This window comes from Protopterus annectens, chromosome 8.part0 (assembly GCF_019279795.1).
Source record: "Protopterus annectens isolate FY-2018-M chromosome 8.part0, PAN1.0, whole genome shotgun sequence".
Classification (NCBI taxonomy): Eukaryota; Metazoa; Chordata; order Ceratodontiformes; family Protopteridae; genus Protopterus; species Protopterus annectens.
The window spans coordinates 1,018,666,727-1,018,690,802 of NC_056741.1; the positions used below are offsets into that span (position 1 = coordinate 1,018,666,727).

The 24,076-nt window shown below is 39.6% G+C and overlaps 1 protein-coding gene across 1 annotated transcript in view; it reads left to right on the plus strand.

The window, feature by feature from the left end:
• LOC122809199 (alpha-tectorin-like) overlaps positions 1 to 24,076 on the plus strand; it is a 1,556,410-nt gene that overhangs the window by 1,424,564 nt on the left and 107,770 nt on the right. Inside the window, exon 21 of the mRNA XM_044080507.1 lies at positions 14,919 to 15,164. Within this exon, the coding sequence (XP_043936442.1) occupies positions 14,919 to 15,164 (246 nt within the window). The remainder of the gene's footprint in view (positions 1 to 14,918; positions 15,165 to 24,076) is intronic.

The window sequence follows — 24,076 nt, forward strand, 5'->3', positions numbered from 1 at the left end:
TTTAAATTTGTATAGCTAAACCTCAAAATAATTTAATAATGAATTAAAGCTTTAATCTGAGTAGTTGATATATTGGTCTAATGAAATATCATTTTGTAGCAGTGCGTCCAAGTTTGAAAGATAGATATCAGTGGCTCGATACTCACTACCATTAGGAAGAGAATCAGTAGAATTATTAGTTGTTTGCCCTTTTTTCCTGACCAAAGCAGAAGCATTGTGAAGCTAAACATTATAATCCAAATGCTTTGGTCCCCCTGAACTTTCCCCTGAGTGACTAGAACAAAAGGAAAGAACTCTGGGAATGCAGTGTTCAGGTGGTTCCCTCACTCTAGCAGAGATATTCAAAGTTGTAATGTTGAAGTTATTGAAATATTGAGTAGTAGCTGAAATGTTTCAGGTGGCAATTAAGGTTGAAGACTCAAACTTCCTCATGGAGTAACATGTTTAGTAGCCACTACCTAAGTCAGTAATTCTACAAGTTTGGTCATGTTGCCAGTTAGCTATTTAAATTCAGCTCCAGTAAAGTTAATGTCATTGCTGGCAAGTGTAACCTGCTTATCTTCCATAGTACAGAGGTAGTCCTGTGAGGACAGACTGGCAAGCTTCATGAAACTAAGAATCAGACACAAACACAAAGGAGCTTTTAGTGCCAGAAAACCAAGAACCATCATGAAATGCACCAATGCCATGAGCCACATGACCTCTAAGGAATTCCACAGTGTAATGACATCACTAAAGAGCTTTATTAAGTTAAGCACCTTCCTCCAAAAAAATCAGGATTTTATCAGAACTGATTTTACAAAATATCACAAGTTGAAATAATCTGATTAGTAGTCATACTAAAAAAATAACTAGGTTTAAAGTGCACTTGACACTAAAAAAAACACTTCAGAATTGAATACTGCAGTTAAAACACAAAGTCATCTCTATAGTACGTCAAATTATCAACAAATACCTAAAACAAACCACTGAGTATGTTTGATAATATATATATTTTCCTTAACATGTAAATCTAGCCACCAGGCAAAGCTCTGAACTAGTATTTATGTCTTATCTAGCTGGGAAATAATATTGTACCAAACCTAAATTTTCACAAGCCTCCTTCTGCATCCCAAGTCTGGTTATATTAACTTTAATCTTCTGCCTGATTTCCAATCAAGCATTCCCATTCATCCCATCTCTTCCTCATCCTTTCTCTCTGTTTCACAGTCTCCTGATTATTATTCTGGTAATACTACTATATTTACTTGTTTAATTTCACCCTATACTATTATCTAAATTCTATTAGTTCCTTAATCTTGCTCCTTCCAATTGTTCTTTTCTCTACTTTTACTTTTCTCTTCCCACTGCCCTCCTCCTTCTCTCATACTCATTTCATTCAATATCTTTTATTTCCATAAAAGTGTTCAGGCCATTGCTGGATCTTCCTTCTGCATTGCTCTAATACGTATCTTTCAGGCACCACTTATATAAATGTATAGTTTACGCATCATTTAGTCTGTATTACTTTTTATTGACAGTGAGCACATTTTATACACTCACTTTCTGCCTTCATTTACCATGCAAAAGCATCAGCTTTACTATTGGTATATTTGCTGTTTTTTGTACATACCATTTTCCTGAACTCATATCTGCTTTCAGTGTGCAGTATATGCACTATACAGTGCTGTTGTTTTTGCTTATAGTATATATTATTAATGAAGTACCTGAAAATCAAAGTACAGTTGTCGCTGCAAAATATTGCATTTCTGTACTTGTGTGTGTGAATGATTTATATTTGGTAATTGGGATATTCTGTCTGTGCAGACCCCATTTTCAGCAGATGCATGGAGAGAATAGGTTCAGCTGTCTGTAATACAACTAGTTAGGAAAAATCAATAGAGCATTACAAAGACTGGTACATTCTTTAAACCATATTGTTCAATGCCACACACTATCACAAGTCCTAAAGTAACATTGTTACAGTAGAAGCGCAGTATATATGGTAACCTTATACACAAAATAAAGAAACCAACATATTTCATGTATTTATATCACAGAGATAGATGCCTTAAATGGAGTGCAGAGCTATGAGAAAAGGGGACTCTGGAAGAGTGATACCATTTAATTAATTTAGTCTGATTGCAGCATAGTAGATTACTGAGTTGCTAAAGAACCTTGGTCTTGTACTGTTCAGGTCTGGTACTCAGCTTTGCAGAAGTAGTTTAGGTAATACATGAGAAAACGTGCAATCCCTGTTTATTTGGAGCAGGTCTTTGAGACCTTTACTGAAGTGGTTTGTAGAAGAGACTCGTCATGTCAGACTTACTTCCTATGAACACCGTACACTCCTTCCTGTGTCAGTAGATTTTTTTAGAGGGGGGTGTCTCATATGAAATCTCTTATCATATGAACTTTTTGAAAGGGCATTTGCAAGATGAGCATCATGGTCAAAATTCAGAAATAAATAAATGCATAGACATCTTATATCATTCATGCTTGTCTTGTATGCTTCATTGTGTTCATTTTCAGAGAGAACTGGAGGAATATGCTGTAAAGAAAAAGTGACATTTTTATCTAATGACGCATTTCTTTTGGATTCACTAACCCTTTGTAGAATGGACGTGTGTAATAAACATAAGCCAATAAAAGGATATGTTTCAGTATGAATTTTACAAATTAGTTGTTAGGATCATTAGCAAGAAAATATTCCCCAACCAAATGTTCAATGTAAAAAAAAAAAGAAAAAATATTATTTTATTTATTTATATTTGTTTACTGGGATAATGTACTGATCAATACTGACCAATTTCAGGCTCAAACCTGGTGAAATACAAAACATTTCACAAACAAAAAAATACAGAAATGTAAGCAATAACAGAATAGTTCAGATTAATTACACAAAAAAATGGGCATGTACATTCCAGTGAACATGCATAGTGCAATGTACAATCAAGCAAATGTAATGTAAAATATATACATTAGTAAAAGGGGGTCAGTCGTCAGCAAATCTTGAGACAGGAGAAGAGATACATAAATTAAATAGTTTAGGTATGTGCTATGTTGAAGCAGGACGATTTGGCTTGGAGTGCTTTTTGAGTTGCATTCTGAATTTGGAATAAGTGTTCATTTCCTTGATTTTAAAATACGATGACCAGTGTTTGCCCGTTCTGTTTTTTTTTTTCAAATGTTGATTGTAACTTTTTAGTATTTCAGATATGAAAAGGGCTAGCTAGGTGTTCAGATGAGCTATAATTTGAAGATGTTGCTAAGTTGCCTGGTTTGGTTTTATTGTTTAAAAAAGTATATACTTTAGAGGTATTATCTCAGCCATATGAATCTCTTACTTTTTTTCTTAGCTGCCTTTACCAACACTATCACTAGGATACATATACATTGCTAGCAGTAAGCCCTAATTGCTGTTGTTTCCAGTTCAGCGACAGCCCTGCCACGACATTTTACCTGATGAGGGGAGTTCCTTCTTGTTCTATCCCTCTGGCTTACTGCATATCTAAATGAGGCAGTCTAGGGGAATGGCATATTGTCAGGAAAATATGTATTAATGTGTGTATGCTTAAAGCTAATTAGAAACCAAATAAGTTAACACGTTTTTCATTCTATTTTATATGCGCTGTTTTATATATAGTTGAGTTTCATATGAGACTGAAAAGATGCTTTTTGAAACTGCAGTGTGCTTTCTGAAACTTGCAAGATGCCCTCTGACCTAGTAATTGCTAGCACAGCAATATTCATGTTTATGCCTTTTGGAAATGTACTTGAGAAGCAGGTGGTTATCTGCTAGGTCAGGAGAGAATGAATGAACAATGCTATATCCTGTAAATGTACTTATCTTAAACAATCAGCTCTGTTCGAAGTATGAGAACATGTGCAGCTGCAGAAGTTTAGAGATAGTGCAGACAAAGGATTATTAGAGAAATGAACTGCTTGCTTTGTGCTTGAATTAGCCATAGTACCTTGAATGGTAACATTGCATGTATCTAACCGGTGGTAGCCAAGGCCACGTTGTTTTCCTTAGGAAGTTTGTCACAAAAATTGATAAATCAGCAGAATTTTATGAAAGCAATTATTAGTAAATGATGATGACAAAACTTGTGATTCACTACGTCAGCTTGGTAGGCAATGTCTTATTAGAAAGTGTATAAAAATGTAAGCATTTCCTGTTTCTAGTTAGACAAACTCTGTATTAGCATGTTTTTGTCTCCTTGCTGCAAGATTAAAGTGCCTTAACCTGAACCTACCATGTTTTGATAATTTTTAAAGTATATTTTTCCTTTGACAGTTTGGTCCTTTGGACCGGAAAGTACCTCTCACTCTAGGCCCAGGTCAGAATTGGTCCCGGTGGCATGTACCCGTACGGAGAAGCGGCCACATCGGCTCTTCTGTTTTGAAAGACCTCCGACTGAATTGTCGTTCGAAAGAGGCCAGCCACTGTTTCTGATCTGGGATTGGAGGATGAGTCAACGTTCCGGTGGATCAACTCACAGAGGGTCAGGTAAGGAGGAATTTACCTTTTTCCTTTTTTTCTGTTTTAGATCAGGGACTTGTTACAGTATTGTTTTGTCAGGGAGATTTGCATGTGCAGATCAGGGACAAAAAGATTGCTGTCTTGTCATAGATCAGGGAAACAGAATAGGTAGACAGTTATTCTAGATAAACTGTGAAAAGGTGTAAAATCGTGGTACCACGTGATAAAAAGGGTTACGTAACAATTTTTAACTTAGTTAAGGCAACATGGGAAATCAGTGCACGAAAAGTTCCCGAGACCCGCCCCTAACAGAAGACGCGAAATACATGTAATTGCAGCGTGCCGATAATGTTAAGTATTATACAAAATGGGTTGATAAATACAAATTTGATGGTAATTTAGGTAAATCTTCACGTATTAAACTTGTTAGACAACTTAAAACAGACGCAAAAGGTCAGCTAAAAAAGCAATGACAATTAGGAGTCCCTCAGGCACACAGGTGGCTTGAGGAAGCAAATCACAGGGAACAAAAGATTAAAAATTCAAAAGCAATGTTTTTAGATAAAGAAGATAATAACTTGGTAATAGCGACAGCCCCTCCTCCGCCCTCTCCACGTCCTTTACCAGAATATGAAGTGAGTGGACAAGCTGATCCACCTCCGCTATACCCAGCTGTTCCTGCAAAATCAAAACCGTTTGTCAGAGATCCTATCGAGACCAGGTCTCGAACACGCAACTTGAGAGGGGATATTGAATTATATGAAATAAATAGAAATTCACAAGCTATGAGTGAGGAAGAGATATGTCCACTCATAGAAGTACCAAATCCACAGGCAGGACAGACAGGGCAGGATCCAACCCTTCTAGTATATAGACTGTGGACACTGGAAGACATCTGGAAAGCCACAGAGGGAATTCCCCATCCAAAAGTTAATTTTAGAAAATTCTTAGAAGACTTACAGGGCATGAGGTTAAGTTACCATTTGAATGGAGAAGAAGTCGAAAAAGTAGTTAGACAAATTGTAGGTCCAGATTGGCACATGATCAGTGGCAACTGGAATCCCCATGACGCAGAGCTTAGACCACTCCCACATAGTAATGCAGAACTGGACAACAGAGTGAATGGTCTGACGGACCGAATCTCTGAGAAATGGAAGCCTAGGGCTGATTGGACTTGCATTAATCAATGCATACAACAAGAAGGTGAAACTGTTGATAGATATTATGCCAGATTATTTGAATGTTTTAATAACCATTGTGGAATGCAGGTACCTGAAGATCAAACACATGATTCCCCTTATGAGCAACAGCTAAAGAATGCATTCTTAAAAGACAGTATTGCACCCATTAGCAGCTTTATTACAAAGCACAAGGTAGATCATCGTACAAGTAGATTGCAGTCATTACTTGAATATGCAAAGGCATTTTAATAGCAAAAAGAAAAAGAAAACTCAAGTATTTGCAGTAGAAGATGGGTCAGAAGTCTATGTAGTACAAACTGGGAAGAAGGGTAAGAAAAATACCCAGGGAAACAAACAATCTGATAAATGATCAGAAGACTTTGAAGAGAGAAAGAAAAGGGGTGAATGTTTCAAATGCGGGAAAAAGGGACATTTGGCAAGGGATTGCAGGCTAAATAAGAAGGTAATCACAGAAGATAAGGAGGGTGAGGAATGACTATATGACAGTCAAGAATCACTGGATGAAAATGAACAGGAAAAGACAAATGCAAATGTGGTAGCAAGGGTAGAGGATGTGATGGAAGGGATAGAGGATGTACATGAATTCATAGATGATGAAGAAAATGAAATTTTAGACTTAGTATTATTGAGCTTAGAGCTCTACTTAGCAGACACAAAACTGGAAGTTACGCTTCTGGTAGAGTGGAGAGAAGTTAAATTCCTGTGTGACTCAGGGCTTCACGGACCCTGATACATCCTTCCAAACTACCAGAAAATTCAGAATCACTAGACTACATATTAGTGAAAGCAGCTAATGGACAGCTGTATCGGGAGCCACTCTCCCACAACGTAGCAATAACTGACCCTGTTTCAGGATTGACCAAGAAAAGTTAAATTGTTGTTTCTGCAAAACGCCCAGTGAATCTTTTGGGCAGAGACTTAATGCAGATATTTGGCATAGCCGTAGTTTCAACTATGCAGGGTATGGAAGCACAGCGACAAATGGATACTTTTGTAGTGCGACCGGAGGGTGAGACATTTTATTGGTACAGCCAGAACTTAGTTACGACTGGTCCAGGGGCAGTAACCGAAGAACTGATGAACGTAGTCATCAGTAAATCTCCCTCCCTTGACACAGACAAACAGCATTTGTTGCATTGTACTCTATATTATTGTAACAGACCAGGACCTGATAAAGAATATGAGCAAGAATTGTTTAAAAACCATGCTAATAGGTTAGTATTACGAAATTTGTACTGGGACACAGAAGGAAACAGTGTAGTAAGCTGTTCATTGCCCCAGGAATTCTTAGCACTTTACAAATCTAATCGATTACCACATGTAAGCTTGACTAAAGACAGAAATTTGAAGTGGGCAGACCTAGGAGAAAAAGTTACAAGGTGGGAAAAACAGACAGAGTTAGAACTCTCTGAATAAGGAGTACAGAAGGAGAAAATAAATTGGATAACACAGACACACTCAGCTGTGCACTAACAGGCAAGTGAGGATAGCTGAGTAGTACTCTTACTAGAGGAAGAGGAAAAAGCCTTACGAGACATACCAGAGACTCTCTGGTCAACAGGGAAATCAGATGTAGGACTTATTCGTACAGCAGGACCAGTTACTATTATGCCAAAATCAGCATTTAGACCTCAAAAAAGACAGTATCCCTTAAGGAAGGATGCAGAAATAGGAATCAAACCTATAATTAGCAGCTTTACTTAAGGAAGGAGTCTTAACAGAATCTCCTGATTCACCATGTAACACACCCTTATTTCCTGTTAGGAAAGCAAACGGGGAATGGCGTAAGGTCCAGGATTTACAAGCTGTAAATGACGCAGTTATACCCAGGGCACCAACTGTGCCAGATCCACACACTTTATTGAATGATTTCAAACCTCAACAGAAGTATTTTTCTGTGGTAGATATTAGCAATGCATTTTTCTCAATACCGATACACCCAGACAGCCAACATTGGTTTGCATTTACATTTCAGGGGAAACGGTATACATATACGAGACTACCAAAGGGATATTGTGAAAGTCCAACAATATTCGCACAAGAAATGGCAAGTAACCTGGCGGGATTTATCCCTCCAAAAGGTAGCCAGATTTTACTTTATGTAGATGACATTCTGCTGGCAGCCCCCACCCAGCAAGAATGCAGAGAGGATAACATAGCATTATTACAATTTTTAGCTACTCAAGGACACAAGGTAAACAAAAACAAACTGCAACTTTGGAAAGAAAAGGTTAAATACCTGAGATATGTAATATCCAAAGAAGGCAGAATATTGGATGAAGACAGAAAAACAGCAATATTACAAGCACCTAGACCAACTACCAAGAAGGAAATGATGTCCTTCCTGGGAACTACTAACTTTTGTCGGAGTTGGATACCAAACTATGCTTTGGAGTCTGCTCCGCTGACTAATTTGATATTCAAAAAGCCGATGGCAGCACAGGATTTATTACAGTGGACACCAGAAGCAGAATCAGCTTTCTGCAAACTGAAACAACTGATAGCTTCTTCCTTAGTTTTAGGATTACCAAACTATCATAAGCAATTTTTCCAAACTGTAGACTGTAAGCAAGGTTATATGACATCAGTGTTAACACAACAGCATGGGGACAAACAACACCCCATAGCTTACTATTCATCACAGTTATACCCAGTGGTGCGATCCTTGCCCCACTGTGTACAAGCAGTAGTCGCGGCCGCAATGGCAGTGCAGGCTTCAGCCTCAGTAGTATTGTTCCACCCTCTCACATTGAGAGTGCCTCATGCAGTCACGATTATTTTACTGCAAGAAAAAGTAGCATATCTTTCTCCTGCTAGACATCTTTCCTGTATGACTATACTGTTGAGCCAACCTCATATGACAATTGAACGATGCACAACTTTGAATCCGTCAACCTTGCTCCCAACTCCTGCAGATGGCAAACCACACTGCTGACTGCAGGATATTGAGCAAAATACACTACCTAGAAAAGACCTTACAGATGCTCCCTTGGATGATGCCGAGGTGACATACTATGTAGACGGCTCATGCAGAAGGGGTCCTACAGGACAGAATCTAGTGGGGTATGCAGTAGTTTCTGATACCGAGATTTTAGAAGCAAAGTCTTTACCACACAGCCTATCTGCACAAGCAGCAGAATTGATTGCCTTGACAAGGGCATGTACCTTAGCAAAAGGTAAGAAAGTAAACATTTTTACTGACAGTCAGTATGCTTTTTCTACTGTACATGGTTTTGTGCAGCAGTGGAAAAATAGAGGAATGATAACATCTACTGGTAAACCAATTAACCATGCGCAATTTATTTTAGATCTGTTAGACTCTATTCAGTTACCTCAGAAAGTAGCTATTTGCAAATGCGTAGCTCATACCAAGCAACAGGATAGAATTTCAAAAGGTAATACGAGGGCTGATACAGCTGCAAAACAAGCAGCTTCAGCTTCAGAAGTTTTTCTTTTGACTGAAGAATTACAACCATCTGAGATTTTAGATTTAGAAATGTTAAAAACAATGCAGGCACTTACTACAAATGTAGAAAAACAAAAGTGGATAAAACGAGGAGCAATCCTTGAGAAGGGACTGTACATCTCCAAAGAAAAGAAACCAATCTTACCATCTAACTTGTTTAGATATGCAGCTTTGTTGAGCCACGGGCAGAGCCATGTCTCAACAGGGGGATGGCACAGTTAGTGAATCGAGTGTTTATGACGTATGGATTTACTAATTACACAAAAAATTTTTGTGCAGCATGCCATGTTTGTAACAAGCATCATGCACAAGGGGCATTGAAACCTAAGCAAGGGAGTTTTCCTATACCATCGTATCTGTTTCATACTATTTGTATGCATTTTATAGAACTGAACAAATCCGAAAATAAGAAGTACTGCCTTGTCATTATAGATATGTTTTCCAAATGGGTGGAAGCTTTTCCAACTAAAAATCCAGATGCAGCTACTGTTGCGAAAGTCCTTGTTAAAGAAATTATTCCTAGATTTGGCATACCGGAAAAGATTTATAGTGACAATGGCACACACTTTTAAATCAAACTATACAACAACTTAGTCGCTATTTCGGGATATCATTGAAAAACCATTGTGCATACCACCCCCAATCTGCAGGATTAGTAGAGAGGCATAATGGAGTGTTGAAGAATAAACTTAGAAAATTGATTAGTGAGACACAAAAGAACTGGTTGCACTGTTTACCTCTGGCACTGTTGAGCATGAGAACTGTTCCAAATGCAAAAGGGTTGACTCCTTTTGAAGTTCTGTTTGGGAGGGCATATTATACACCTCAATGGAAACCTCTCATGTCTGCAGAGCAGGAGGCTGACAGTTCACTTGCAGGGTATATGAGGCGATTTTTAAATAACAAACTTTTGCAGTTAAATTCTGTTTCAGATAAAGAGCAAACAAAACCATCGGAAGCAGCAGTAGCCCCAGGCACCTGGGTCTGGGTGAAGATAGTGAAGAGAAAAAACTGGAGTTCTCCGAAGTGGGAAGGGCCATACCAGGTACTACTGTTGACACCCACTGCAGTCAAGATCGCGGAGCGAGCATCCTGGATTCATTTGACACACTGTAAACTGGTTAAGAACTTTGAACTGGACAAAATCCTTGTTACTGTTGTACAACGAGAACAAAATGACCAGGTATAGAGCAAACAGAGACACAGAACAACCTCAGAAAACTTGCATGATTATTCTGGTAGCCATACTGATAACATTGTTCTTTTTGTTGTGGCCTTTCCTTTTTCCTGCCACAAAAGTTGAACTGATTGAACGTGATGAACCAAACATAGATGGGCACCCAAACTTTAACACTTATCAGGCAATTACACGTGTGTATGCTGAGACTTTTAATGTTTCGAACTGCTGGATTTGCACAGCCATACCAACAGCATACAAGGGGGTTATTAATGACTGCTATTCCCCTAGGGGTCAATGAGACCTGGGAAAATCTGGTTTATGACACAGTATCTATTAAATCATATGATTATGTAGCAGTGTATTTGCCTGTGACACAAAAGGGAATTGTATGTTTTTATAAGAATGACACAATTCAAGTGGGCTGGAGCAAGTGTAATGTGACTGTACATTATAAATGTTATACTAAAGCAAACAAAATGGGTGGAACTTGTAGTTCAAATTATGACTCATTTCTTGAGTCCATGCATAAGACTATTGACCAAGTGCAACATAATCCTGTACTTTTTAAACAGTTATCTGTAATAGATAGGAAAATGTTTCATGCAGGGCAGCCATTTCGTAACAAAGTAACTACTAAGGTAGAGGAATGTTATTTTGTGTGTGGTAAAAAGGCATATAAATGGTTACCTGAGAATTGGTCCGGCAGTTGTTTATTGGGGTACCTGGTCCCAGCCATACGACACACTGCAGTCTTGCCTCAGGGAAATATTTGAAATACCCGAGATGTGGCCAAGAAAGCTGTTAAAAAGCCTGAAAATCCAGTGGGACAGATCGAGGCGGGCTGGAAAGACCATCATACTGTGGGAAACAAACTGACGCACATGGACTTGAGTGATGCTGTCATATCATGGGCAGGCATATTACCTGCATATGGAGCAGTTAAATCGATTTGGGAGCTGCGGAAACTGTCTAAACTTCTCAAAGTAATGAGTAATGCAACTTTCTCTGCTCTTGAACTGATAACTGATGAACTGAATGCAATGAGAACTGTAGTGCTCCAGAACCGAATGGCTCTTGACTTCACCCTAGTGGCGAGGGGTGGTACGTGCGCTTTAATCAAAGAAGAGCGTTGTGCGTATATACCAGATCATCAGCACAAAATAAATGACCACCTTGAGGTGATGCAGCAAGTGTCGGCCATGACCAAGCCAGGCGGACTTTTTCCAGAATTTGTTTAGGGGGAGGGGGTTCCATCCTAATGAACATCTTGATTGCAATTTGTGTGGGTTTGCTCCTGATAGGAGCTTGTATTTGTTGTGGTATCCTTTGCATGAAACAATTAATCAAAGAATTTATAGATATATCAGTTTCTGAGACTATGTACCAAAGTACTGAATTTGAAGAACTGTTAGAATGTGAAACACTTTCATAAAGTTTTAAACTGAATGACTTTCTTAACTGCAAATCCTGAATGGAAGAGGTAAGGAAAAGAAGCAAACTGTTTATTATTTTTGAAAATAGAATTAAAAAGTATTAACGGGGGGAAATGTCAGGAAAATATGTATTAATGTGTGTATGCTTAATGCTAATTAGAAACCAAGTAAGTTAACACGTTTTTCATTCTATTTTATATGCACTGTTTTATATATAGTTGAGTTTCATATGAGACTGAAAAGATGTTTTTTGAAACTGCAGTGTGCTTTCTGAAACTTGCAAGATGCCCTCTGACCTAGTAATTGCTAGCACAGCAATATTCATGTTTATGCCTTTTGGAAATGTACTTGAGAAGCAGGTGGTTATCTGCTAGGTCAGGAGAGAATGAATGAACAATGCTATATCCTGTAAATGTAATGATCTTAAACAATCAGCTCTGTTCGAAGTATGAAAACATGTGCAGCTGCAGAAGTTTAGAGATAGTGTAGACAAAGGATTATTAGAGAAATGAACTGCTTGCTTTGTGCTTGAATTAGCCATAGTACCTTGAATGGTAACATTGCATGTATCTAACAGGTGGTAGCCAAGGCCACATTGTTTTCCTTAGGAAGTTTCTCACAAAAATTGATAAATCAGCAGAATTTTATGAAAGCAATTATTAGTAAATGATGATGACAAAACTTGTGATTCACTACGTCAGCTTGGTAGGCAATGTCTTATTAGAAAGTGTATAAAAATATAAGCATTTCCTGTTTCTAGTTAGACAAACTCTGTATTAGCACGTTTTTGTCTCCTTGCTGCAAGATTAAAGTGCCTTAACCTGAACCTACCGTGTTTTGATCATTTTTAAAGTATATTTTTCCTTTGACACATATGATAATGAGTCATGTGCTCTGCTCTCCCTAAACAATGCTTACAGTCTGTGACTTACACAGCAGAGTAATTCTTAGAACCACTTGAATGTGTAAATCATCACCCCCAGCCATGTTAGTGAGAGGGATCATAGGATCATAGTAAGTTACTAAGCTATTTGCCCTGAGACCCTTATAAGCATAGCCAAGAGTTTAACCCATGTTTAGACAAGTCAGCACCCAAATCCCTTGTCCAGCAGAGACACAGGTGGAATCCCAGGGGTGTATTTTTTGTTTCCCATCCAGTTATCCAAGTTGCACTTGAAAAGGGATAATGAGGTACTCTGCTTAACGTGGACAGGGAGTCCATTCCACAGATGGAGGAGTCTCTGCTCTGCTTAACATGGACAGGGAGTCCATTCCACAGATGGGGGAGTCTCTGGGACACAAATCTGTCCTACCAGCAAGTCCTATTAAAGTCATAGACCAGGTTGAGATCACACATGTGGGTTACTCCAGTGATGCTTGAATTACGGATATGCAGCAGTCCCATCAAGGCGAGGTCTGAGATTGCTTTGTATGCCAGACAGAGGCTACCTCTGAGGAGTCTGTATGAAACTGAGTAGGGGGACAGGGCTTTTAGCCTGTCTTTGTAGGGTAGATGTTTGAGGACCAGGATTCCTCTGGTGAGGAACCTCTGTAATTTCTCCTGCTGCTGCATGTGTTTTGTGAGGTAAATGTTGAAGGGGGGATTGTAATCATTAATTGGCCTTATAAGGGAAGAATACAGGGATGTTATGAACTCCTTGTCCCTTGATGAGATACCATTACTTAGGAGGTGGGCCATGTATAAAGCTTTCCGTACAACAGAAGCAACATTGTGGTCAAAAATCAAGTTGCTATCAACCTGGGTGCCCAAATCCCTCATGACTGACTACATGCTTAGGATGTTGATATTAATATGATAATATGTGGGAATGTCACTCTCCCCAAAGGGGATGATGATTCATTTTTTTGGCATTCAGCTTGAGGCCATGTTTCTGGCACCAGTCATTTGTCTGGGTTTCACCCTCTTGGAGGACATCCACATCACTTGAGGAATTGATGACAGTGCCCATATTGCAGTCATCTGCAAACTTGGTCAGCCATAGCCCACTGGTTTTGGTCTGCACCTCAGTGAAGTATATCCCGAATAGCAGAGGCCTAAAGACCGATTCTGGGGTACTCTGCTTGTTATGGGTCTACTGCTTGAGGTGACTTCCCCTATTTTGATTAGGTGGGTTCTATCAGTGAGACAGTTTGCTACCCATCTGGTAACATATGGATTGATGCCTAGTTGAGAGAGTTTATCTATTATGCCCGAGTGGGGAACAGTCAAAGGCTTTGGCCAGGTCATGGTAGGTGGTGTGCACCATCTTCCCCTCATCCATGGCTTTGGTGACTGTTTCAAAGAAGTTGACCAGATTTACAAGTAAGTGCTAGGGAGATTATTGGACAAAGTAAGGTGTGCATGTCCGTGTTTGTGTGTGGCTGTGTGTATATACATGCATGCATAGCCATGAGTGGTATCAGGTAAATTTGTGTGTGTGTGTGTGTTTCTGTGTGTGTGTGTGTGTGTGTGTGTGTGTGTGTGTGTGTGTGTGTGTGTGAGTGTGTGTGTGCGTGTGTGTGTGTGTGTGTGTGTGTGTGTGTGTGTGTGTGTGTGTGTGTGTATGTGTGTGTGTGTGTGTGTGTGTGCATGTGTGTCTGCCTGGACAGTTGCAGTAGGGGGGGATTATTTAGAAGATGGGTATAGCAGGTGTGTGTGTGTGTGTGTGTGTGTGTGTGTGTGTGTGTGTGTGTGTGTGTGTATGTGCGTGCATATGTGAGGGGGAGTGAGTATGGGACATTCCTGTTGCAACATGATGCATGAGCCACCAATAATAATTACCACAGGAAAGTGCTTATCTCTTGTGGTAATCACTGATCAGTTCAGATACATGCAAATTAGCTGAGAAAGGGATCTTTTCCTCACTGCAGCTAATATGTCTTTGAATTGCTCTTTTTTATGGCTGCACTAAAGGGCCTTTTTAGTTTCAGTCTAATCATTCATGGCTGGGCTGTTTCTAAATCCAGTGATAAGAACATTAAACTGGCCTTAAACCATATTACTCAGTGACATGCTCTGTCAAGTATACAAACTGTATAAATGTTTTTGTATGTTTTAATGTGGCAAAATATTTAAATTTATTGCCACACAATGTGATTTTAAAGTAGTTAGGACATACACATTAGCTAACGTGCTAATAAAGTTTTATTGTTCATTTTTCCTTTTTTGCAGTGTTATCTATGAAAAATTATCTAGTTTCGGAACATATCAAGCAAAGATGATGTTATACCACGATTCTCTCTATAGCCAGCGTTTTACCGATAAAGTAGTGACAATCCCAGTAAATAATACACTCTATGTTGGATTAATAGCTACAGGTATTGACCCAAATCAGTTTGTGATGACACTGTCTTCATGTTGGACCACGTTAAAAAGCAGCCCTTCATCAAGCGCAAAATGGGATCTGATCATTAACCAGTAAGTACCTGAATCTTAGGAAATCATTGGCTAATGGTTCTTTGTTTTATTATTGTGATACTTTCAAGATTAGGTAATTATATTCCCTTTCAAATGTTTATACATTTTATTTATTTTAATTTAACATTTGTTTACCAGGTAAGGTAAAAAGTCTGAGGAAGCTTTTCAGACCCTACATGGGCCATGTAGCTAAGAATGATAAACATAACATAATTAAAACAAGTATACATTAAATCAGAATAAAATAACAGAATAAAATTCAAACAGATAATAAAGAGTGTATGAAAAAGAGATTGAAATCTTGTGCAGCAATACATACATTTTATACAGCAATGATGACCAAATGAGAAAATGATAACCAAAAACAAGCCATGTGACACCTGCACATAAGATCTAAGATAACTCTAATAACTTTATAACAAACAACTCCCTTTGTACAGGGGAGGTGGTGTAGGAAGATGAGAATAAATTATACTGATCTTCGAATCATGTATAGGCTTATGTTGCACACAGTCAGACAGTTCTAGAAAATTATAACTTCCAATGAAAATGATATCAAAATACTTCTTGTTGCAAACTTATTGTTCTGTAAAACATAATATAGTTACAAACAGGTAAACACTGTAAACTGAAATATTAATTTAAGGAATACTACACATTCCCTGGGAATCATCAAGCTCTGCCTGGTGTGACCGATGAGCGATCCAGGAACTAGCTCCCGGGACGTCCACACGCGCTCCTACACTATTCCTGCATGGACACAGCTCCTGTATGCTAATTACCCCATTTGCTGGTGAAAAACATGCAAATGAGCTGAATTAGTGATCCAGGAAGCAGGCAGGCATCTGTGCAGGAATAGTGTAACCTGCAGAAATCATTTCTGCAAATTACAAAATGGAGGCATGACAGCTCCAAAGAAAGCATGTATTTAATGTAGTAGGCATACCAATGCCCAAATATATGGTCATTGGCATGGGAAATAGTTGCAAAATTATAAAAAATAACTTTTTTTTTGGCCAATTTTGGCCGTTTAAGCATAGGGCAGCGATGTGCAAACAGGATCGGCCCGAACATAAGGAAAAAAGTTGGAAATAAGCTTTTAAACCAAAATCAGCATTCTGCCATAATAGTCAATGGCATGCTTAAGACAATAATACCATATAATAGTTATTGTTAATGGGGAAGGCTGAGTGTCAGTTTTGTAACCATGCATTAACAGTTAGTTTTATGCAAATGAGGGGATCGATACTGAATCACAGATTTTCCCTCAGTGTTAGCTTGCACCCAACCGTGTAGGTGCAGCAACACCACGGTATAAGCATAAGAGGTAGATGACCTCATAAGGGAGAGAGTCATACATGCTGTCAGCTTATTGAAGCTCTGTGGTCCGTGTTTGCCCTCAGCTAAGCACAGCTAAGGAAAGGAGGTGTGTCTGAGACATCCTAGCAGTGTTTACATTGCCTAAATGTGTGTGCACACCGCGCACTGGGTTTAAAAAAAAAAGAAAGAAATAGCAGCTCTGTTCACATCTGAGCACTGGGTATGCGCAGCGCACATCGGGGCTTAAACAGGAAGGCAATGGGAAGGCAAAACAGCAGTAGAAAGCCAATCAAGGAGAGCTAGCATAGCTGGCAGGTGAAATTAATCAGAATCAGCCAATTACACAAGCAGCAGCCCTGCCCAACACACTACAATAAACTATGCAAACACCTTTTACTCTGTTTTTCCCACAGCCTCTACACCACCGGTGTACAAAGACAGGAGAATTTTACCTGACAAAACTAATAAAATGATAGGGGCTGCTTTAGCTCTTATACATCAATATGTGGAAGAAGCTGAGAGTGGTGAGAATGAGAATGCTGGTGACCAACCCACAGTGAGGAGAAGGAGAAGAGTGCACAGACCCAGGGTAACCTACCAGGGGCTACATGAGTTGGAGATAGTGGAGCGCTATAGGGTGGACAGCTAGATCCTACAACAAATTGTTGAGCTGTGCCAAGCTGTGCCGGCCACGCCTCATACACAGAACCAACAGAGGAGAACCCATCCCAGTTGATACCAAGGTATGTATAGGCTTAAGAATACAAGCCACAAGTACCTTCCAAAGCCCGACTGGGGATATCATGGGGATCTCACAGGCAGCAGCATCCAGGATACTACACCAGTTCCTGGATGTCATGTCAGCACATGCCGGTGAGCACATATATTTCCTCAACACCCGTGAGGCGTTGACCAGCAATATACATCTCTTCCACCAAAGAGCAGAATACCCTGAGATAGTGGGTGTTATAGACTGCACGCACATACACATCAAAGCACAACCCAGTGAGCGGGGTAGGGTCTACATAAACTGCAAGGGCTTCCCCTCCATCAACTGCCAGGTCATGTGCGATGCCCAGGCCATTATCATGAATGTGTGTGCTGGCAGCCCTGGAAGCTATCACGACTCCCACATTTGGCATATGGCAGAGCTGTACCAGAGATTTGCCAGTGGAGATATCTAATATGGCCACCTAGTGAGGGATGCTAGTTACACTTGAGCCGTGGCTGATGATACCCATCAGAAAGGCACACACACCCGAACAAGAACTCCATAATGAGGCACACGCACAAACCAGAATCATAATAGAGCATGTGTTTGGGATGCTCAAGTCATGGTTACGGTGCCTGGACATATCCGGTGGAGCCTTGCAGTACTCTCCAGCTACATGTATACAAATTTTCATTGTATGTGCCATGTTACACAATAGGATCCTGCGGGGCAGAGCCACACAGCCACCTCCATCATTGCCAAGGCCAGCACAGGCACAGAGTGACTCAGAGGAGGAACAACCTTAGCCTGCCCATGTAGGCAGAAAAAGGTGTGCCCAGTATGCCCAGGCTTTGGCAAAGAGGCAATGCATAGCACATACACTGACATGGTAGGGACCCAGGGAATGACACCACTCCCTGACTAGCACATTTAGTGAAAGGGATGCCAAACATAACACTACCTGTTCTTTAACATGTATAGGGAGTGTACTATGTGCATCCGACATAGTCAGCCCTCCAGCTCCATCCTCAATACTGGCACAGCCACAAGGTAAAAAATCAGCATACTAAAACAAAACTGAACTACTATAAAGAAAAACAATCAGGAATGCTCCAGTAAAGCCTCAAAGTATTATTGCTTTTTAATGCAATGTGCAATTTCGTTTAACTCCCCTGGTTGAACTTCTTCAGATAAAAACAGTTTTCTCATACCATTTCATTTAAAAGACATAATTAAAGAACACATGTTTCAAAAACACCTATCACAATGTTACAATAATTAAAAGCATAATTAACACTTGTACACCCATAACCAGCAGCAATTAATGGGCAGAAACATAACTCCTAACTTCTGGTTAAAAAATCAAAGGAGGAAAGTCATATATAAAAAATCGTATATAAAGAAACCTAGTTAAATGTTTTAACCACAATGCAAGTACGGATACAACAGGCAACTCAATCACATACTTACAATACAAAGTAACACAACCATCTAACACATAAAACATTAAAATGAGTTGATCTTCTGGTTAGATGTATCCAAAATATATCAAAAACAGTTTGAATCAATGTACCAAATCTAAGTGCATGTCACTATAAAGTGTACCATGATAACATAATGGAATGGCAGTCAACAACTGTCGCTTACTGTCAGAAGTATAGAGTTTCTTTTTGTTGGTCATTTACTCATGCAGTCACCCTTGTCGTTACATAAATAAGTTAAGCAGAAAACACTTACCTTAATAAGGCATCTTTGCAAGGGGAAACAATTCAAACCAAGGCCTTTGAATATTAAGAAACTCTGTCTCTGATGGTTTACATTCTCGGATCCATCAAATCAAGTCTCCACCCCATACCCTGATACGTTATCTAGTGGGCGTGCTGTATTGGCAACTGGCTACCCTGTTGTCAGCAGTAAGCCCAGCCCACTAACCAGGTTAAAGCATGCTCATATTTCTTCCGAGCATAAATTATCAATTTATAAGTACAGAACTAATGGTGGTAAACAAATCATCCAGTTCTTACAGAATCTCTGCTATTGTGAGATATCTTCCGAAGATCTATTATGTGCAGTGTTAAGCAGAATGGACCCTCCCACTGAACCAGGGAAGTACAAGTCTGAATTAATGAAATTATTGATCCTGGGCATATCAGATGATGATATTATGTTATATTGTGACCATCACTCAGCCATTTTAATGAACCACCATAGATTAATTTGGCAGGAAGGAGAAAGACTCTTCAAAGTGACCCAATCAGTCAGAGAACCAGGAAGGGAAAAAACTACTTTTAAACATACCCTGTATAGGGTGGGGGCGATCAATCTAGAAGCATTATACATATATAATTCATTTCAAAAAACCTCATACAAGCTTCATATAGTTACCTCCTATAAACACCAATACTTAAACAACTCTAGCCACTATGAAGTGCTACAAACACACATGATGAGATCTATAAGTGTAAAACATCTAAGAGTTAGAGTATATAACTAAGGGATACTATGCATAAGCTAGTCAGTTTCATATTACGTTTCAATAAAAAGTCTAACTCCCTAAAAGATCATGAAACCCTTCAAGGTGCCATGGGTTGACACAGTAACAAATGGCATCTAAAATTGTACATCATCCGAATGCTAAAAAATATATGGCTATATAAGCTTAAACATTATAAGCATGACCTGATTGAATTCATATTAAGTTTCTATTTCAAAGGTCACGTCAATGTGTACTCTATATCAAAAATTATCTTTCCAAGCCTTTCAATTTTAGAATGCTTTTGATCGAACAGGCATCATTCAGCCCTGGATATTTATATGCATCTAGCTTAATTTGCCAGAGCAATTCAAGTTTTTCCAATTATAAACTCTTCGGGCCTCCCCTTATGTTATGTGCAACTTGATCAATAGCTGAATATTTGAAAGAATGGCCTGCAAAGCATGACACATGATACTCCAAGGCATTTTCTAGCTTGCCCTTGCCAATAGCTTATTGGTGCTCGTAGATACATTCACAGACCTTACGGTCCATTTTGCCTATATAATAGGCAGGGCATTGCTGGCACTTGGCTAGATATTTGACTGCCTTTGAATTGCAATTGAATTTTATGCCTGATTTTATAATTCATGCTACTATTGTCAAATGATTTAGTTGCCCCTATATGTCTGCAAAAATTACAGTTCTCACACCTAGACATGTCAGCCGAATTAGGCTTCCTTAATATTTTACCACCCAATAGGTTCTTCAAATTTGGACCTTTTCTGTATGTAATCCTAGGTGGGTCCACTATTCTACATGACAAGTCTGCATTACTTTTGATTAAATCCCAGTTTTAAGTTAAGATGTATTTAATCATCTGGCTATCCATACTGAAATTGGTGATCAAGCTCGTGGGGAACGTGTTAGCAGAATTCAAGCTCACCTCTCTCATGATGTTCCTCCGTTCACTTTTATCATTAGGGATTCTACAGTTAGTGATACTCAAAACAGGTGCATAAAACCCTTTACATCTCTTGAGCTTCACTTCTAAGGTCAAGGATTCAATTAATTTCTCAGGGTAGCCTCTACTGAGGAACATCCTTTTTAAGGTCAGGCATTAATTTATGAAGTCTTCCTTCAGAGTTACAATTATTGCAGCTCTTACCAATTTCCCTTTAAATACAGAGCACTTCTGGTGGTAGGGGTGGTTACTTGTGAAGTGCAGAAAGGAGTTCAAATATGTACTCTTTCTATACACTCTTGCTGTATAACCCCAGTTATGAACACCCTTCTTTAAGTTGATGTCTAAGTAGCTAATTTCATCTTTGCTAAAACTAGATGTGAATTTTAAAAAGCTTGTGATATTATTAAAATAACCAACCAGGGACTCAGTTTTATCTCTATCACCCTTGATGATGAAGATATCATCAAGGAAGCATGTGTAGAAGATGATCTCGTCTTTTATGCATTTAACCTTATTGATAAATTCGAACTCCCATTGGGCCATGACTAAATTAGCTCCACTTGACCCACAAGGTAACCTCATGACCACCCCTATCTTTTGCAGAAAATATTCATTGTCAAATGGGAAGAAATTATTGGATACAGTTATGTCCAATAATTCGAGCACCAGGTCGATCTCTGTTGTATCAGCACCTTCCTTGTTCAAAGAAGATCTTATCCACTCTAATCCTTCTTCATGGGGGATTGAGGTATATCAATGTTTTACATCTATTGTAAGGAACCCATAGTCTTCATCAAATTTTAATTGATCAATTTTCTGTAAAAATGACCATGAGTCCTTACAAATGTGTGCCCATAACCAGCAACAATTAATGGGTGGAACCATGAATCCTCAATTCTGGCTAAAAATCAAAGTAGGAAAGTCATATCCCTGCTGATGGGAATAAGTACAGTATGACCTCCACTTCTGTATGGGAATACCCAGAGAATGCAGCATGCTGAAGCGGTGTCCGATGCAGGTGTGTCTTTAGCTGTAAGCAGCACCCTGCCACTATCCAGAACAATGGATTAATATGGACAGGAACTCTTGCCATTAACACCTCACACACTTAACCTGTCACCCCAGGGAAATCCAGCGGCTTGCTGCCAGGGACTGTAGGAGTGACAGAATGCACTGGCCTGCTACAGATGGCCTGCATCACTACCAAATGCACTGCAGTCCTCTGTCAAAGACCTGTGCCTCACCCATACTGCCAATGTATGTTATCTCATGGGGTCCCAACTAACAACATAACACAGTCCATAGAACACAAATGCAAGGCCATGTCGACAAATCTCAGTAGCATGCCCACCATGTCGTACTGCATGAACTGTGGACCATCCCCTAAATTATGGTGGGATGAAGGGACAACTGTAGGGATACTTCAAAGATATCACTCGCATAATGTTAGGAAGATGATAGAATAACAGATTGGAGGGTGTAGAAGCATGGACGCCATGGAGTGTGTGAAGTCTGAAACTCAGATGTGTGCCCATACTACCCCTGCCTGCAAACCCAGCAATGGGTGGCTTACAAACCTGCTTGTAAACCACAATGTGAAGGGGAACTGACCAGATATATGAGCCCTGTCTTGGGTAGCCTGGGTGAATCTGTACAGCTGAGAGGTATGACCACAGCAGGATATGGCCATTCTGTTATGTTGATAGATGTACAAGCAGGGGATCCTCAGCCACCACAGTACTAAGGTGCTGGACCATTTACACAGACCCATCAGCAAGTGTATACAGCTACCCCTCCAGAATGGCATGCGTGTGCAAGAATATGTAGGCTGCAGACCACAATACAGGGCACAGCTTCATTCATTTTGTATTTCCAAGGAAATAACTGTAAGCAAATAAGTATATCTGTCAGTAGTTGACATAATACATCACAGTGTAAAACAGTACATATGTCTGAATATCTCTGCTAACACCAACCATGTAACACAAGCAGCACAGACACAATAATTACAGTATCCCACTTTCTTCTGCCCATTGTGATCCCATATTGTCAACCTGTCTACAGATATCCTGCAGAAACAGGTTGCTAGCTGTAGGTGTAGAACACAAAATCCTGGACTGGAGTACAACCTACCTGGAATGGATTCACACACTCAGCACAGAAGGTCATAATGGGCATGCTGCTACACTTAGAGAAATGAAGCCCATGTCTGACAACAACAGTGGACTATACATATCTGTCAGTCGCAGATGTCTGTGCACACACACCACATTGCACACCATTCATGCTTTGCACACACATTGGATAGGAATGCTCACACATATCCAAGGCCAACACACTATAATAGGTCAAACATACACACACAGAGATGTGAGGAAGAGAGAGACAGAAAGTGACAAAGAGATTTCCATCATGAGGCCTGTCCCACCCACCATACATCCAATTGGACAATGTCACATGAAGTGAAGATGTCAATCATTGTAGACATTTGTTTTTGGTAGCCCTCAACCCTATAGTGTCTGTGGTGCTTGTGATAACTGTGTAACATGATAATACAAATCAGTATTCATCTAGCATTTGTATACCCAGTCCTGTCAAATGTAAAGTTGTGTGTGACTGAGTATTGTGTGAGTGTTTCCAGAGGAATGTTTTATGGCCCATTTACGCACACTGCACTTCCCATTGCTCATGTTAGCACTCATGCTGATGTCAGTCACCTTGAAATAACCCCCGGCCAAGTTTCAACCCCATAAGCTCCGTGGTACTTGCAATAACTGTGTAATATTATAGTGTAACAACCTAGTTAGGTAGGAGTTCTAATCTCAGACATGGCAACTGTGAAATTCTGTGTGTGTGGAAATTAATGATTTTGAGGCCATTCACAGTCACTACACCTCCCATTGCCCTTCTTTAGCAAGCCTGCTGATGTCAGTCACCTTGAAATACCCCTTTGGACAAAGGTCAACCCTATAAGCTCTGTGGCATGTGTGATAATTGTGTAATGCTATAGTATAACATCCTAGTTAGGTAGGAGTTCTAATCCCAGACATGGCAACAGTGAAGCTATGTGTGTTTGTGTGAGAAAGTGTGTCTGCCCTTGATAATACCTGCTATTATGGACATTTGCACTTACTACTCTCCCCTTACCCCTCCTTTAGCACTGCTGCTGATGTTAGTCACCTTCAAAACTACCTGTGGAAGGCTCTCTAACATGTAAGCTCCATGGAGTGTGCCATAAATGCAGAACAATGTAGCAGCAGTAACTACACAAGTATGGGCTTGAATCTCATCTGTGACAAGTGTATACATATGTATGTGTAAAGATTTTGGCCCATTTATACCCAGTACACATCTGGGAGCCTGACTTTAGCAGTCCTGCAAATATCATCCATCTTAGAAGTACCTGTTGCCAGCCCTAATACCATGGCAGGTCAGTGGTG